Source organism: Sesamum indicum, linkage group LG6 (genome assembly GCF_000512975.1).
Source record: "Sesamum indicum cultivar Zhongzhi No. 13 linkage group LG6, S_indicum_v1.0, whole genome shotgun sequence".
Classification (NCBI taxonomy): Eukaryota; Viridiplantae; Streptophyta; class Magnoliopsida; order Lamiales; family Pedaliaceae; genus Sesamum; species Sesamum indicum.
This window is the reverse complement of record NC_026150.1, coordinates 10,111,199-10,125,038: the sequence shown is the minus strand read 5'-3', so window position 1 is coordinate 10,125,038 and position 13,840 is coordinate 10,111,199. Positions and strand designations below refer to the sequence as shown.

The window sequence follows — 13,840 nt, the reverse complement described above, 5'->3', positions numbered from 1 at the left end:
AGTGCCAAAAGTGTGGTGTTGATTTGCTTCAACAGTTTTTCCGTGGTAAAGAACTCTCAAGATTGCCTTCATAACCTCCGGACCCACGATTGGCTAGGCAGCTTTATAAAAACTCGATGAGAACCCATTCGGTCCAAGTACTTTATCTTCAGCAATGTCGAACACTGCCTGTTTGACGTCAACGGCAGTGACGGGTGTAAGGAGCTGAAAACCTTCCTCCTCATTGAGGACATGTCTAGCCATGGCCTCAAATACCGGATATCTATCACCTACGTCCGCCTTTCTCCGGCTGACAGAGCCTAGAAGGAGACAAACTCATGATAACCGCTTCTGGCTCTGAGTAGGTGGTCCCGTATTATCATTTATTTACAAGATTCTCCGAGTAGCACGTCGCTGAGCTATCTTGCAGAAGAAAATTCTAGAGCATTGATCCGATCCTTCATGACTTGCAAAATTCGAAAATGTCATCCGTGTGCAATTCTCTGCCACCAATGAGGTCCAATTACCACATGCACATGCAGCACACAGAAAATACCAAGAAAGATGAGTTATTTTCTATTCTTGCCGATTCCACGAATCGACAAAATGGCAATTCCCACCCCGAACCCGAACACGCCACCCCACTGTTAAGTTGTGAAGATTGATTTGAAGAAGAAAAGGATAACCTGATTCAACTTAGAATTCCCAAGTTGAGTTGGAGAAGGATAACCCGATTCAAAGTTGAGTTGGAGAAGGATAACCTCATTCAACTTAGAAATCCCAAGTTGAGTTGGAAAAAGGATAAGTCATGGCTATATATACTACTCTTATTAGCATTGTTTTATAGAGCAAAGTAGAATAGAGTAGAGAGAAAAGAAAGAGTTGAGACGAGGGTGAGTGTTGTCTTTCACGTGTGGTGAAGACTTGCATACAAGTGTGTGTGTGTTGTACTCCTCAATTTTTCTCCTCTTTGAGTGTTTTCTCCTGGCTTGGTATCGCCCCCAGACGTAGGATTTATATCCAAACTGGGTTAACAAATTCGTGTGTCTTTTACTGCCTTCATATTCCACCTGTTATCCATCTTAACCCGATCCATTTCCTAACAACTGGTATCAAGAGCCTGGTTCAAGGAGTTAAGATGGAGGGAAAGTTTCCAGTCGAACGGTTCAATGGTTCCGACTTTGGGTTTTGGCGTATGCAGATGGAGGCCTACCTGTACGGGAAGGACCTGTACGAACCACTTGCAGAGAAGTCCGAGAAGACGAGTGATGAAGAATGGAAGGTGCTCGATCGAAAGGCGATGAGCGCAATAATCCTGTCGCTCTCTCGGAATGTCGCCTATCATGTGAAGGGAGCAAAGAGCACGAAGGAAGTTCTACAGACTCTTGCCGATATGTACGAGAAACCCTCAGCAATGAACAAGGTTATGCTGATGAAAAAACTATTCAGGTTGCAGATGGAGGAGAGGAAGTCGGTGGCCGATCACCTCAATGACTTCAACCAACTCACGACACAGCTGGCGTCTGTGGATATCGTGTTTGACGATGAGGTAAAAGCGTTAATTTTGCTTTCATCTTTACCTGACAGTTGGGATGTGGTTGTTACTTCAGTGAGCACTTCGTCTGGGAAGGAGAAGATGAAGTTCGACAACATCAGGGACATGATGTTGAACGAGGAAACCCGTAGAAAGCAAACGGGTGGATCATCTGGCTCTGCGCTACATACAGAGTCCAGAGGGAGACCTGACACACGGGGTAAATACCGTGGAAGGTCCAGGTCAAGGTCCAGGGGGAAGAACAAGGGCAAGAAGGAGATGGTGTGCTGGAACTGCGAGAAGCCCGGACACATGAAAAGCGAATGTCGGGCGCCAAAGAAGGAAAAGGAGGGCCGAACAGCGAATGCCGCGACGGAGGAGATCACGGATGCACTCTTGTTGAGTGTGAGCAGTTCTTCCGATGATTGGGTTGTGGATTCAGGGGCCTCATTCCACTCATGCAGCAACAAAGACATCATGGAGCCATACACCTCAGGTGATTTTGGCTTAGTTTATCTTGCAGATAACAAACCCCTCAAGATTGTAGGAAAGGGAGATGTGCGGATCAAATCAACGAATGGGTCATGCTGGACCCTACATGATGTGAGACACATACCAGGACTGAAAAGGAACTTGATCTCAGTCGGACAGCTGGATAGTGATGGATTCCACACGACGTTTGGAGACGCGAAGTGGAAGATCAGTCGGGGAGCAATGACTTTGGCTCGAGGACTAAAGTCGGGAACGCTCTACATGGCGGGAGGATCCAGTTTAAACATTCCCTTTGCAGGAACTGTATCGCAGGCTAACCTGTGGCACAATCGCTTGGGCCACATGAGCGAGAAAGGAATGAACGTGCTGAAGTCGAAAGGACGGTTGCCCGAGTTAAAATCGGTGGAGGTGGGTCATTGTGAACACTGCGTGTTCGGAAAGCAGAAGCGGGTGAGCTTCTTGACCACAGGAAGAACTCCGAGGAAAGAAAAGTTGGAGCTTGTTCACACCGATTTGTGGGGGCCAGCACCAGTGTCATCTCTTGGTGGATCAACGTACTACATGACATTCGTCGATGATTCCACTAGAAAGGTATGGGTGTATTTCTTAAAAAGAAAATCTGATGCCTTTGATACATTCAGGAGATGGAGGGCACTAGTGGAAAATGAGACAGGTCTACAAGTGAAATGTCTCAGATCGGATAACGGTGGCGAGTACAACAGTGAAGGTATCAAGAATTACTGCGCCGACCATGGAATCCGAATGCAGAAAACAATCCCGGGGACACCTCAGCAAAATGGCGTTGCTGAGAGGATGAACAGAACACTGAATGAGCGTGCGAGATGCATGCGATTGAAGAGCGGACTACCAAAGATGTTTTGGGCAGATGCAGTCAACACGGCTGCTTTCTTGATCAATCGAGGGCCTTCTGTCCCGTTGAACAACAGGATACCAGAAGAGGTATGGAGTGGTAAGAAAGTGGATCTTTCTTTCTTACGTACGTTTGGTTGTTCAGCCTATATTTTGAACGATGATCGGACTAAGCTGGATGCTAAGTCGATTAAATGTACATTCATTGGGTATGGGACTGACGAATTTGGGTATAGATTCTGGGATGATCAAAACCGGAAAATAATTCGTAGTAGGAATGTTATATTCAATGAGGATGTAATGTACAACGACAGGAAGGTAAGCCCGGACGATGACAAGAAGGAAAGGGAATTTGTTGATCTCGATATTTCAAATTCCGGGATCATGAGACCAGCAGATACGGATTCAGTGGGAGTTCAGACGGACGAAACCGAACAAACGGAGATAGAGCCAGAACCAGTATCGGAGGAACCGATTACTGAAAGCAGCACACCCTTGGCACTGGGTCGAGAACCGAGGCTGAGAAGGGCCCCAGATAGGTACTCCCCCTCTCTTTATTACTTGCTTTTGTCTGATTGTGGAGAACCCGAATGTTACGCAGAGGCAGTCAATGATGTCCACAAGAGCAAGTGGGAGCTTGCGATGAACGACGAGATGAACTCGTTGAAGAAAAACAACACATGGGAATTGTGTCAGCTCCCAAAAGGAAAGAAGGCCCTACAGAACAGATGGGTCTATCGGGTTAAGGAAGAATCAGACGGGAAGAAGCGGTACAAGGCAAGACTCGTAGTAAAGGGATTCCAACAAAGATACGGTATTGACTTTACTGATGTTTTTACACCTGTTGTCAAGTTAACTACTATTCGTCTTGTGTTGAGCATGGTAGCGGCAGAGAACTTGGAGTTACAACAGATGGATGTAAAGACAGCCTTCCTACACGGGGATCTTGAGGAGGAGATATACATGGTACAACCAGAGGGGTATAATGGAGATGATCAGCAGGTGTGTCGCCTGAAGAAAAGCCTGTATGGATTGAAACAGGCTCCGCGGCAGTGGTACAGGAAGTTTGACAACTTCATGCTAGAGATAGGTTTCTCTAGATGCAATGCTGATCATTGCTGCTACGTGAAGAGGTTCGATGAGTTTTTTATCATTCTACTCCTGTATGTTGATGACATGTTGATAGCAGGATCAAATGTCAAGGAGATCAATAGGCTCAAGGATCAGTTATCGAGGAAGTTTGACATGAAAGATCTTGGCGAAGCAAGACAGATATTGGGCATGAAAATCACAAGGGACAAAGGTATTGGTAAATTATGGTTATCTCAATCTGATTATATTGAGAAGGTATTATGCAGATTCAAGATGGAAAATGCAAAACCGGTTGGAACGCCATTGGGAAATCAGTTCAAACTATCCAACAGTGATTCGCCCCAGACTGACTCCGAACGTGCAAAGATGAGAGTCACACCGTATGCCTCAGCAATTGGGAGCCTGATGTATGCTATGATCTGTACTCGACCGGATATAGCACATGCAGTGGGAGTAGTTAGCCGTTTTATGGGCAATCCAGGAGTGATGCACTGGGAAGCTGTGAAATGGATTCTTAGGTACCTGAGGGGTACTAAGGACCGAGCATTGGTGTTTGGTAAGGGCAAGCTTACCTTGTTTGGGTTTGTTGACGCTGATTTTGCAGGGAGTGACTATGACAAAAGGAGGAGCACTACAGGGTACGTGTTCACATATGGCGGTACAGCCGTATCCTGGGTCTCCAAGTTGCAGAAGGTTGTCACACTGTCCACGACGGAAGCTGAGTACGTGGCAGTTACTGAGGCAGCTAAGGAGCTCATTTGGCTGCAACACTTGTTGGGTGAATTAGGGAAACCTCAGGCAGATGTGATTCTTCATAGCGATAGCCAGAGTGCATCTGGTCTGGCAAAGAATCCCGCGTTCCATTCGCGGACAAAGCACATCGAGATCAAGTACCATTTCATCCGACAAGGAGAAGAAGTTCTTCATAGCGATAGCCAGAGTGCGATCCATCTGGCAAAGAATCCCGCGTTCCATTCGCGGACAAAGCACATCGAGATCAAGTACCATTTCATCCGACAACTTCTGGAGAAGAAGGCACTGCAGCTGGAGAAGATCCAAGGAGAAAAGAATCCTGCGGACATGCTGACCAAGGCGGTTGCGATGGCGAAGTTGAAGCTGTGTACGGCTTCGACTGGCCTTGATGACTAGAGTGGACAAACCCGGCGGTACCAAGAAAGAAGTGGAGAAAAGCTAATCAATCTTCAAGTGGGAGATTGTTAAGTTGTGAAGATTGATTTGAAGAAGAAAAGGATAACCTGATTCAACTTAGAATTCCCAAGTTGAGTTGGAGAAGGATAACCCGATTCAAAGTTGAGTTGGAGAAGGATAACCTCATTCAACTTAGAAATCCCAAGTTGAGTTGGAAAAAGGATAAGTCATGGCTATATATACTACTCTTATTAGCATTGTTTTATAGAGCAAAGTAGAATAGAGTAGAGAGAAAAGAAAGAGTTGAGACGAGGGTGAGTGTTGTCTTTCACGTGTGGTGAAGACTTGCATACAAGTGTGTGTGTGTTGTACTCCTCAATTTTTCTCCTCTTTGAGTGTTTTCTCCTGGCTTGGTATCGCCCCCAGACGTAGGATTTATATCCAAACTGGGTTAACAAATTCGTGTGTCTTTTACTGCCTTCATATTCCACCTGTTATCCATCTTAACCCGATCCATTTCCTAACACCCACTTCCGCCTCCCTGCGATGCCTTCACCTGTCTCCAGGACCATCGCCGTCGTAGGCGCTGGTGCTGCCGGCCTCTGTGCCGCCCTGGAACTTCGGCGAGAAGGACACAAAGTGGTTGTCTACGAGAGGGAAAACCAGATAGGGGGCACGTGGGCATACACACCCGAAATAGAGACTGACCCGATAGGAGTCGATCCCAGTCGGAACATAGTCCATTCCAGCCTCTATGCGTCGCTGCGCACCAACCTGCCCAGGGAAGTGATGGGCTTCCGGGTCTACCCGTTTGTGGCGAGCCGGAAACCCGGGAGGGATGGGAGGAGGTTTCCTGGTCATGGGGAGGTGTTGGAGTATTTGAGAGATTTTGCTGAAGAATTTCGGCTTCGTGAGTTGGTGAGGTTTGGGAGTGAGGTTTGGCATGTGGGGTTGATGGAGGATCGGAAATGGATGGTGAGATCAAGGAAGAGAAGTGGGAGTGAGGGGAATAAAGATGATGAGGTGTATGATGCTGTGGTGGTGTGCAACGGGCATTATACGGAGCCCCGTATTGCAGAAATACCCGGTAAGTGTCTTTTCTTTGTTCTTTCTTGTTTTTATTTTATCAGAATGGATGATAAAGATTAGAACTGAGTGTTTTCTGCAATCAGCTGCTTTTTGTCCAATTATTTTTTGTATTAGGCCCTTGTTGCAATAGTGTTCAAGTTGATTGTTTAGAAGGCGTGTGAGCATGTCTGTTCATTTAGCTGAAAAATTAGAAAACTATCAGTTTACAACAGCTTATGTTGCTAATTTTTGTGAGATGATACTGATTCTCAATTGGTCAGATTTGTAAATTTAGTGGAATTTCAGTGTCTCCTCGAGTGGATTATGGCGTCTTAAGCTAAAAATGTTCACTCTTATTATGTTCAATGCGGATTGTAATCAACTACTTGTAATTTACATGTTCTGTTTATAAAAATTGGTTCTTTATGGTAGTGAGGAATGAGGGTTCAAAGATATGTATTTGGTGGTAAAAGAATTATATTACTCTTAAGTCATCATCTTGTTTCTGAAATGCTTCCTTGTTTCATAACTGGAAAATTCTAGTATCTCAATGCAACCTTTGATTGTGGATCTTATAAAGTGTTCTTATCACATTTAGGCATTGAAGTGTGGCCGGGAAAGCAGATTCATAGCCATAACTATCGCGTTCCTGATCCATTTCGTGATCAAGTATGTGTCAGGTGCATTATTTTCCTTCCTTAAAGCTTGCATATCCAAATCCATTTTACAGGGTAACTGCAGTGTGGATTAAAATGTTTTGTATCACTTTTTCCATTCAAGAATTTCCTGAATTGCTTGAGCATAAACTGCTAATGGACAATCCTCAAAAGTCTACAAATCTCCGTTTTCGTTTTCTGTTTTCGCTTTTTGGTATGCCACAATCTGTACATCTCATAGTAATGCAATTTATTTTCCACAATATGCGTAGACTACAAACTGTGCATCATGTTCAGTTGCAAGAAAAAGTGATGAAATCAAAATTATGCTTTACTGACATTAAAACATCTAGACGATGAAATTTGTGGTACACGCCAAAATGACATAAGAGTTAAAGTGAAGTGAAGGGTGTAGTGTAGCGGAAGCTCATTTCTGAAATTTGAGGAGAACATTCAGTCGCGGTGATATGTTAATAATTTCAGTTTTATCGTACAATCATCAAATATGTGCTGCTCCAGTGTGGTTTTCAGCTTGGGTTAATTTGCAGATTGTGGTGATAATCGGTGGTGCTACAAGTGCTGATGATATCTCCAGAGACATTTCTAAAGTTGCCACAGAAGTCCATATTACATCTAGATCAATCGAAATTGGACGGCTGGGGAAATTGTCTGGCCATGACAATATCTGGCTCCATTCCATGGTGAAGTTGATCAAGTCACAAGGAACTGTTGAACATTTAACACTCTATACACACAATTAACTAGATAATAATGCTCGCATGACAATATCTGCAGATCAACAGTGTTCACAAAGATGGTAAAGTGGCATTTCAAGATGGAACTCAAGTCCGTGCCGACGTTATTCTTCACTGCACGGGGTGGGTAATGAGTAGAAGCTCTTCCCTATAGTTGAGTAGTGACAAACTAAATTTAAATGGAGAAAGACCTGTTGGAACAGTTTTTTCTTCCTTTTGCAGCTACAAGTATCACTTTCCTTTTCTTGAAACAAATGGCATTGTGAGTGTGGACGACAATCGAGTTGGTCCTCTTTATAAGCACATTTTCCCGCCAGCATTGGCCCCTTGGCTTTCTTTTATTGGCTTGCCACGGAAGGTTTGATGATTTTTCACATAATGCACTGTTCCTTCTTATTACGTATTATGACAATTTGTACAATTGACAATCACAACAACCTTTTGCTTAATCTGTTGTAGGTTGTTCCGTTTCTCTTGTTTGAATTCCAGAGCAAATGGATTGCTGGAGTTTTATCTGGTCGGATTCCTCTCCCATCAAAAGAGGAAATGATGAGGGATACTGAAGCCTTTTCCTCATCACTCGAAGCATCTGGAATTCCTAAGGGATATACTCATAGATTGGATGCAGATCAGGTAAATGCTCACCGACCCTCTATTAGTCCAAAAAAAGGAAAAGAAGAAAGCTTCCTTTCTGTTTTGAAGTTATAAAAGATGAAATAATAAGTTATTTTGGCAACACCTATCTTGCCTCGTCAACTTCTTATCAGCTCCCTTTTCTAAAATTGTTCCTTGAAGCTACATTTGGATGGGAGCATTCCGCGATTTGGAGAAAGGATTTGAAATGATTACACATTAAAAGAATTAACATCACCAACATTGTACATAATATAGTTCAAAATGAGACTTGAAAATTTTGAAATCCTTTATAAAAGAATCATTCTAAGTAAACCCGAAGTGTTTGTTATTATGAATTTGAAATCCCTAACTTCAAAGTTCAAATCCATTAATCTAAATGCAGCTTGGGATTCTTTGTCAGTATTCATGGAGGTATTCCCTAATAATGTATTCTTTGTCCTGATTTTGCAATGAACTCTCTTCTTCCAGTATGGCATGGATCGATGCTTGACACTGTGAATACATCAATCAGCCTATATTCTAATATGATCTGTAGTCCTACACAGCCTTGCAGAAGATTATTTCTGAGTTGTATGAAATCCCATTACATATAAAACAATGTTGTTTTTTCGGTATCTGCAGTTTGAGTATGACGATTGGCTGGCGGCCAAGAGTGGCTCTCCTTTGACAGAAGAATGGAGAAAGAAAATGTATTTTGCGGCTGGACGGATGAAGAGGAGCATGCCTGAGATGTACCGTGACCATTGGGACGATGAAGATTTGATCTCACAGGCTCATGAGGACTTTAAAACACGCAGTACGGTGGGCTCTGTATAGCCACAGCCCCATAGCTTCTGATGAAAATTTGCTGTATCTGCAACTATAACTGGTTCACCTGGGAAATTGAATAATTATTCTTGGAGATGTATTGTGATACATTTATTGAACTCTGGAATAACAATATTTCCAAAATGTTTGCAGTTCTGCACTTCATTTTTTGTTAACTACAGTTGTTCACTTAATCTTCATCTTCGGAAGGTGAGAAGCAGCAGCAAAACATTAAAGGAGAAAAGAATATGCACCAGCCGGGAATCGAACCCGGGTCTGTACCGTGGCAGGGTACTATTCTACCACTAGACCACTGGTGCTTGTTCACACTGCATTCGTCTTAAGACAGATGGTGAAACATTCATATTAGCGTACGTTTTTTGGTTTACTAATCATTATGGTACGCTGTCCCTATGTGTATATAATAAATAAATTTTTTAAACTTTAAAATATATTATATATCAGAGCAAAATATATAAACAACATATCATATTTCAGAAAATAAATAATAAATAAAAATTAATTTAGGGATATTATCTACACACACAAAATTTGGTGTTGCGGTATCACAAACCGTTTGTGAGTGAAAAAAGATATTTCTTTTTTAAAATTCGTATAGATATATAGATGGGAGTAAGAATTTAAGTGGGGATAGTTGCAAAATACATAAGAGATATTTTCGATAATTTAAAAAATTAATGTCCCGGTGTAAATAACCATTATTTGTTAGTAGATTTTTTTTTAATTAGTACAGATAGATAATCAATTTTTAAGAAATTTTAATTGTGACTAATTTCTTGCTAACTTGGCCTATGTTGGTCCCGTTCATGTACGTTGTAATGTTATATTTTATTAAGAACAGCATTAATCATTTTGAAAAGCCTCTGAAATTAGCATCGGGTGTTTGGGTTGGGTATTTTGAGCCCCAAGCTTGATCCGTTTGGGTGTGGGTTAAATTTTGAACTTTCTTAAAAAAAATTTCGAGTATCAAAAAATTTAAAATCAAATACTCGATACTTGAAAATTTTTAAAAATCAAATTTGAATTTAGATAGAAGAACTCGATCGGATACCCTTTAAAAAAAAAAAGAATGTGATTTAAAACTACAATCAATTTAAATGAGAATTGTTAGTTATCAGATAGAAATATAATTATAAAAGAAATTAAAATACTATTATTGTTGTTATGAATTTGTCGGGTTAAGGTATTTTGAGAGAATGTAGGGAATTGTTATTCTCAATGAGCAATATAAGCTTTAAATCCTTTGGTTAGGAGATTTACAAAACATATCATTATCGTTAGAACCACACCGGTAAGAAATCGGTAATAGCTATTTGATACTTAAATCAAATAAGTCACACGAGAAAAGTGTATAAAGATCGTAACTTGTAACAATTATATCAAGTTAAAAAGTTAGCATGGAAGGCGATTGTTTATAAGTTTTTTCTAATTGCTCGATTCCACATAAACCACAGACACCAAAATGATCTGACAATCGCGGTGGGTCCATATATATTAGGGTTTTGGTTTTAACGAAATTAGACTATAAATTTCCTAATGAACAAAATGGACCAGAGTTTAGCTGAAGATCGAAAATGCATTGCAGGGAAATCTAGGCGTGACCTTCGTAAGATTACCGTACATAAAAAATATTGTGATTATATATGATTTAATAATTCATAATTTAGTTGAACATATAGCTAAATGGATGGCATCAAAGTTATTTGGTATAAGAAAACTTCTTAATTTGAAAATACGAGGCTGTTTGATTGAATTTATAATTTTTTAAAAATATTTTGCAAGATGCCTGAGAGATTACAAGTTCTATTATAAGCTCAACCCGTCTTTTTAATAAAATCTTTTAAACTCTTTAATCTCATACCCTTCATATATAATTGACGTTTTTTCTCGCTTTCAACAGAATATATATTTATATGATTTTAGATTCTAATAATTTGATATTTTTTTCGCTATTATTATAATATAAAAAAATTATTATTTTAAATACTCTAATATTTTATTTATCCAAATACATTACAAACTTAATTTTAAAATAAGATTCAACCTTTTTAAAAAATGTTATAAAAGACTAATAAAATGACTCAAATAAAAACTTAGTTAAACACCCTCTAACTAGACTGACACTCTTTGTTACTTCTACTATTCTCGTATCAAGCAATAAAAATTAGGTTAATTACATTGAACTCCATCCAAATACTCGAAATTTCACTTTCCTCCATATCAAACTTCAAAAATTATCCTTCACACCCCTTGTGAAAAGTACTCTAGTTGTCAACTTAAATTGAGGTGGGAAATTACTATTTTACTCTCAATTTTTAAAATTTTAAAAAAATTAAACAATGAAATTAAGAGTTAATTATATTTTGTCTTTTAAATTATGATTATTTTTATATTTTGGCATCTAAATTTTTTCATGCCAACTTATCATCTCAATTTTACTAAATTTTGCATTTTGTCATTTATAATTATTTTTCAACCAAATTTTTTGTCGAAAAAACATTCATAGTGTTTGGTTTTGATTTTGGCCCATCTCAAAGATCGGCTAAAATATGATGAATGTTTGATCTAATTTGATTTGGGTGTTTTTAAGGTGTTTTGAAATAGTATTTATTTTTGATAAAAAAGACTACACTAAATGTAGGCCCTAAAACCATTTTTGTCATCATTTTGCCCTCTCTCATGCTGAGGCATTAAAAGTATACATAAGCAATTGGCATGTTAATAATTTGAACTAATTAAGAATCTGTAATTATTAGAATGAGCATTTCAGTTTTTATTTTATAATATAGTATATGATATAGTTAATTGTTTAAAATGTATTACTTGTGTAAAAAAATCAATAAAAATAAATAAATCAATTATTTTATTATTTATATAATTTATTTAAATTTATCACTCCAAGTAGAACGTCTAACAAAAATATTATTAACCCATTACTAGAGTGCATTTAATTATTTATTAAAATATAAATATTATTTATATAAAATCATAATTGTTTTTTCATACAAATATAATTAAAAATATATATAATTGAATCATCTTTAAAAAAAAAAACTATACACACACACACACATATATATATAACTATATATAAAACACTACAAGAACAGACTTTCAGAGATGGATTTTTCCATCTCTAAAGCCTTTATTTTCGTCGCTAATACTATTAGCGACGATTAATTCCATCAGAATATCTATTGCTGAAAGCCCAATGGCCAATTCCAACGCTGAATATGTCACTGTATTTTTTACGGAATATTATCCGTCTTAAAATCTGTTTTGTTGTAAGTGGATCGGTCTCCGGCAAGATTACAGTTTATAAGATTACAGAAACTTAAAAATAGTTACAAACCTTTCTAATACAAATTACAATAAGCCTATAAAGCATAAATATGCTTACAAGAAATAAACCAGGGAAATGCAATATTACAGAGAAAGGGGACATAAACAGAAGTAAGCAAAATACGGCTCAGAAGACCCAAGGCCTACAAAGGCCAAAGGTCACAACCTCATTCAAGGTTGCACAAATCAGAAAATCCACAGAGGTTTCCAGAAAATCCACCAAGGATATGCCACAAAGGCTATTTCAATTTCCACAAAGGAAGAGCCACAAAGGCTCTGAGGTTTTTGCCACTTAGGCATTTTAGAGTTTCAGAGAAGGAGAGAAGAGAGAGCAGATTATTTCGTTAGCAATGAACCGAACAAGACCAGCCATTTAAAGAGGTTGTCATGGGGAAGGTTACTAACGGCCATTTCTGGGTAAGGGAAGAAGCTCAGAAGACAAGGGGTTGGGGAAGAACCCAAGGAATCATCTGAGTAAAGGGAGAAGGAGAGCAGACGGGATAGAGAAGAAATGGGGATCAGGCTTTTCAGTTGAAGAGACTGAAATAAATATAAGGCAACCGGATCGAACCTTTGGTGGGTCGGGTTGGTGGATAGTGGGCCTCTGGGCCTTTAATGATTTGGCCGTCCATTTGAGTAAGGCCCAGACATTTGGTTTGGACCATATAATTTTACATTTTCCACCTTGGTCTAAACCAAGATGTTGGGTCATCAGGCTATCATAATTGCCTTAGCTTCCATTTCATGCATAAAAGAAGAGTTAAGGAATAACAGTTCATAAGTGTAGCATATCAAGACAATTTTTAAATTTTTCAATTGCTAAGCATTTTGTTCCCATATCTGCAGGATTTTCTTCTGACTTTATTTTCTCAAGATTGATTATTCCATTATTTATAACATCCCTAATAAAGTGATACCTAACATCTATGTGTTTGGTTCTATAGTGAAAAACTGGATTTTTACATAACTGGATACTGGACTGACTATCAGAGTAAACTAAAAGTTTATTTTCCAGAAATCCAATTTCAGAAATTAAACCTTTGAGCAATATTGCTTCTTTTATTGCTTCAGTAGTTGCTATATACTCAGCTTCAGTAGTGGAAAGAGCTACTACACTTTGAAGTTGGGATTTCCAACTTATGCATGCATTACAGAGAGTAAAAAATATAAGAAGTAGTTGATTTTCTACTATCTTTGTCATTAGCATAGTTAGAGTCCACAAAACCTTTAAGTTTAACACCATCAGAGTTTTTAGAAAAGGTTATTCCAAGGTTTTTAGTACCATTCAAGTATTTAAAGAGCCATTTTACAGCTTCTCAGTGGGGAGTACCTGGATTTGAAATATATCTACTTAAACAGCTAACTGCATATGCAATATCTGGCCGAGTACTAACCATTAAGTACATAACAGAACCTATTGCATTTGAGTAAGGCACATT

The 13,840-nt window shown here is 39.1% G+C and overlaps 1 protein-coding gene and 1 non-coding gene across 2 annotated transcripts; one reads left to right on the top strand and one right to left on the bottom strand.

Moving 5' to 3' along the window:
• Positions 447 to 9,173, top strand: LOC105164290 (flavin-containing monooxygenase FMO GS-OX-like 4). The gene is made up of 8 exons (XM_011082909.2): positions 447 to 620; positions 5,644 to 6,203; positions 6,783 to 6,853; positions 7,389 to 7,541; positions 7,636 to 7,718; positions 7,818 to 7,953; positions 8,055 to 8,228; positions 8,853 to 9,173. Exons 1-8 carry the CDS (start codon positions 544 to 546, stop codon positions 9,045 to 9,047), a joined length of 1,449 nt encoding a protein of 482 aa, XP_011081211.2. The 5' UTR covers positions 447 to 543; the 3' UTR covers positions 9,048 to 9,173.
• Positions 9,288 to 9,358, bottom strand: TRNAG-GCC. Its single transcript has one exon. It is a non-coding gene; the product is annotated as a tRNA-Gly (tRNA).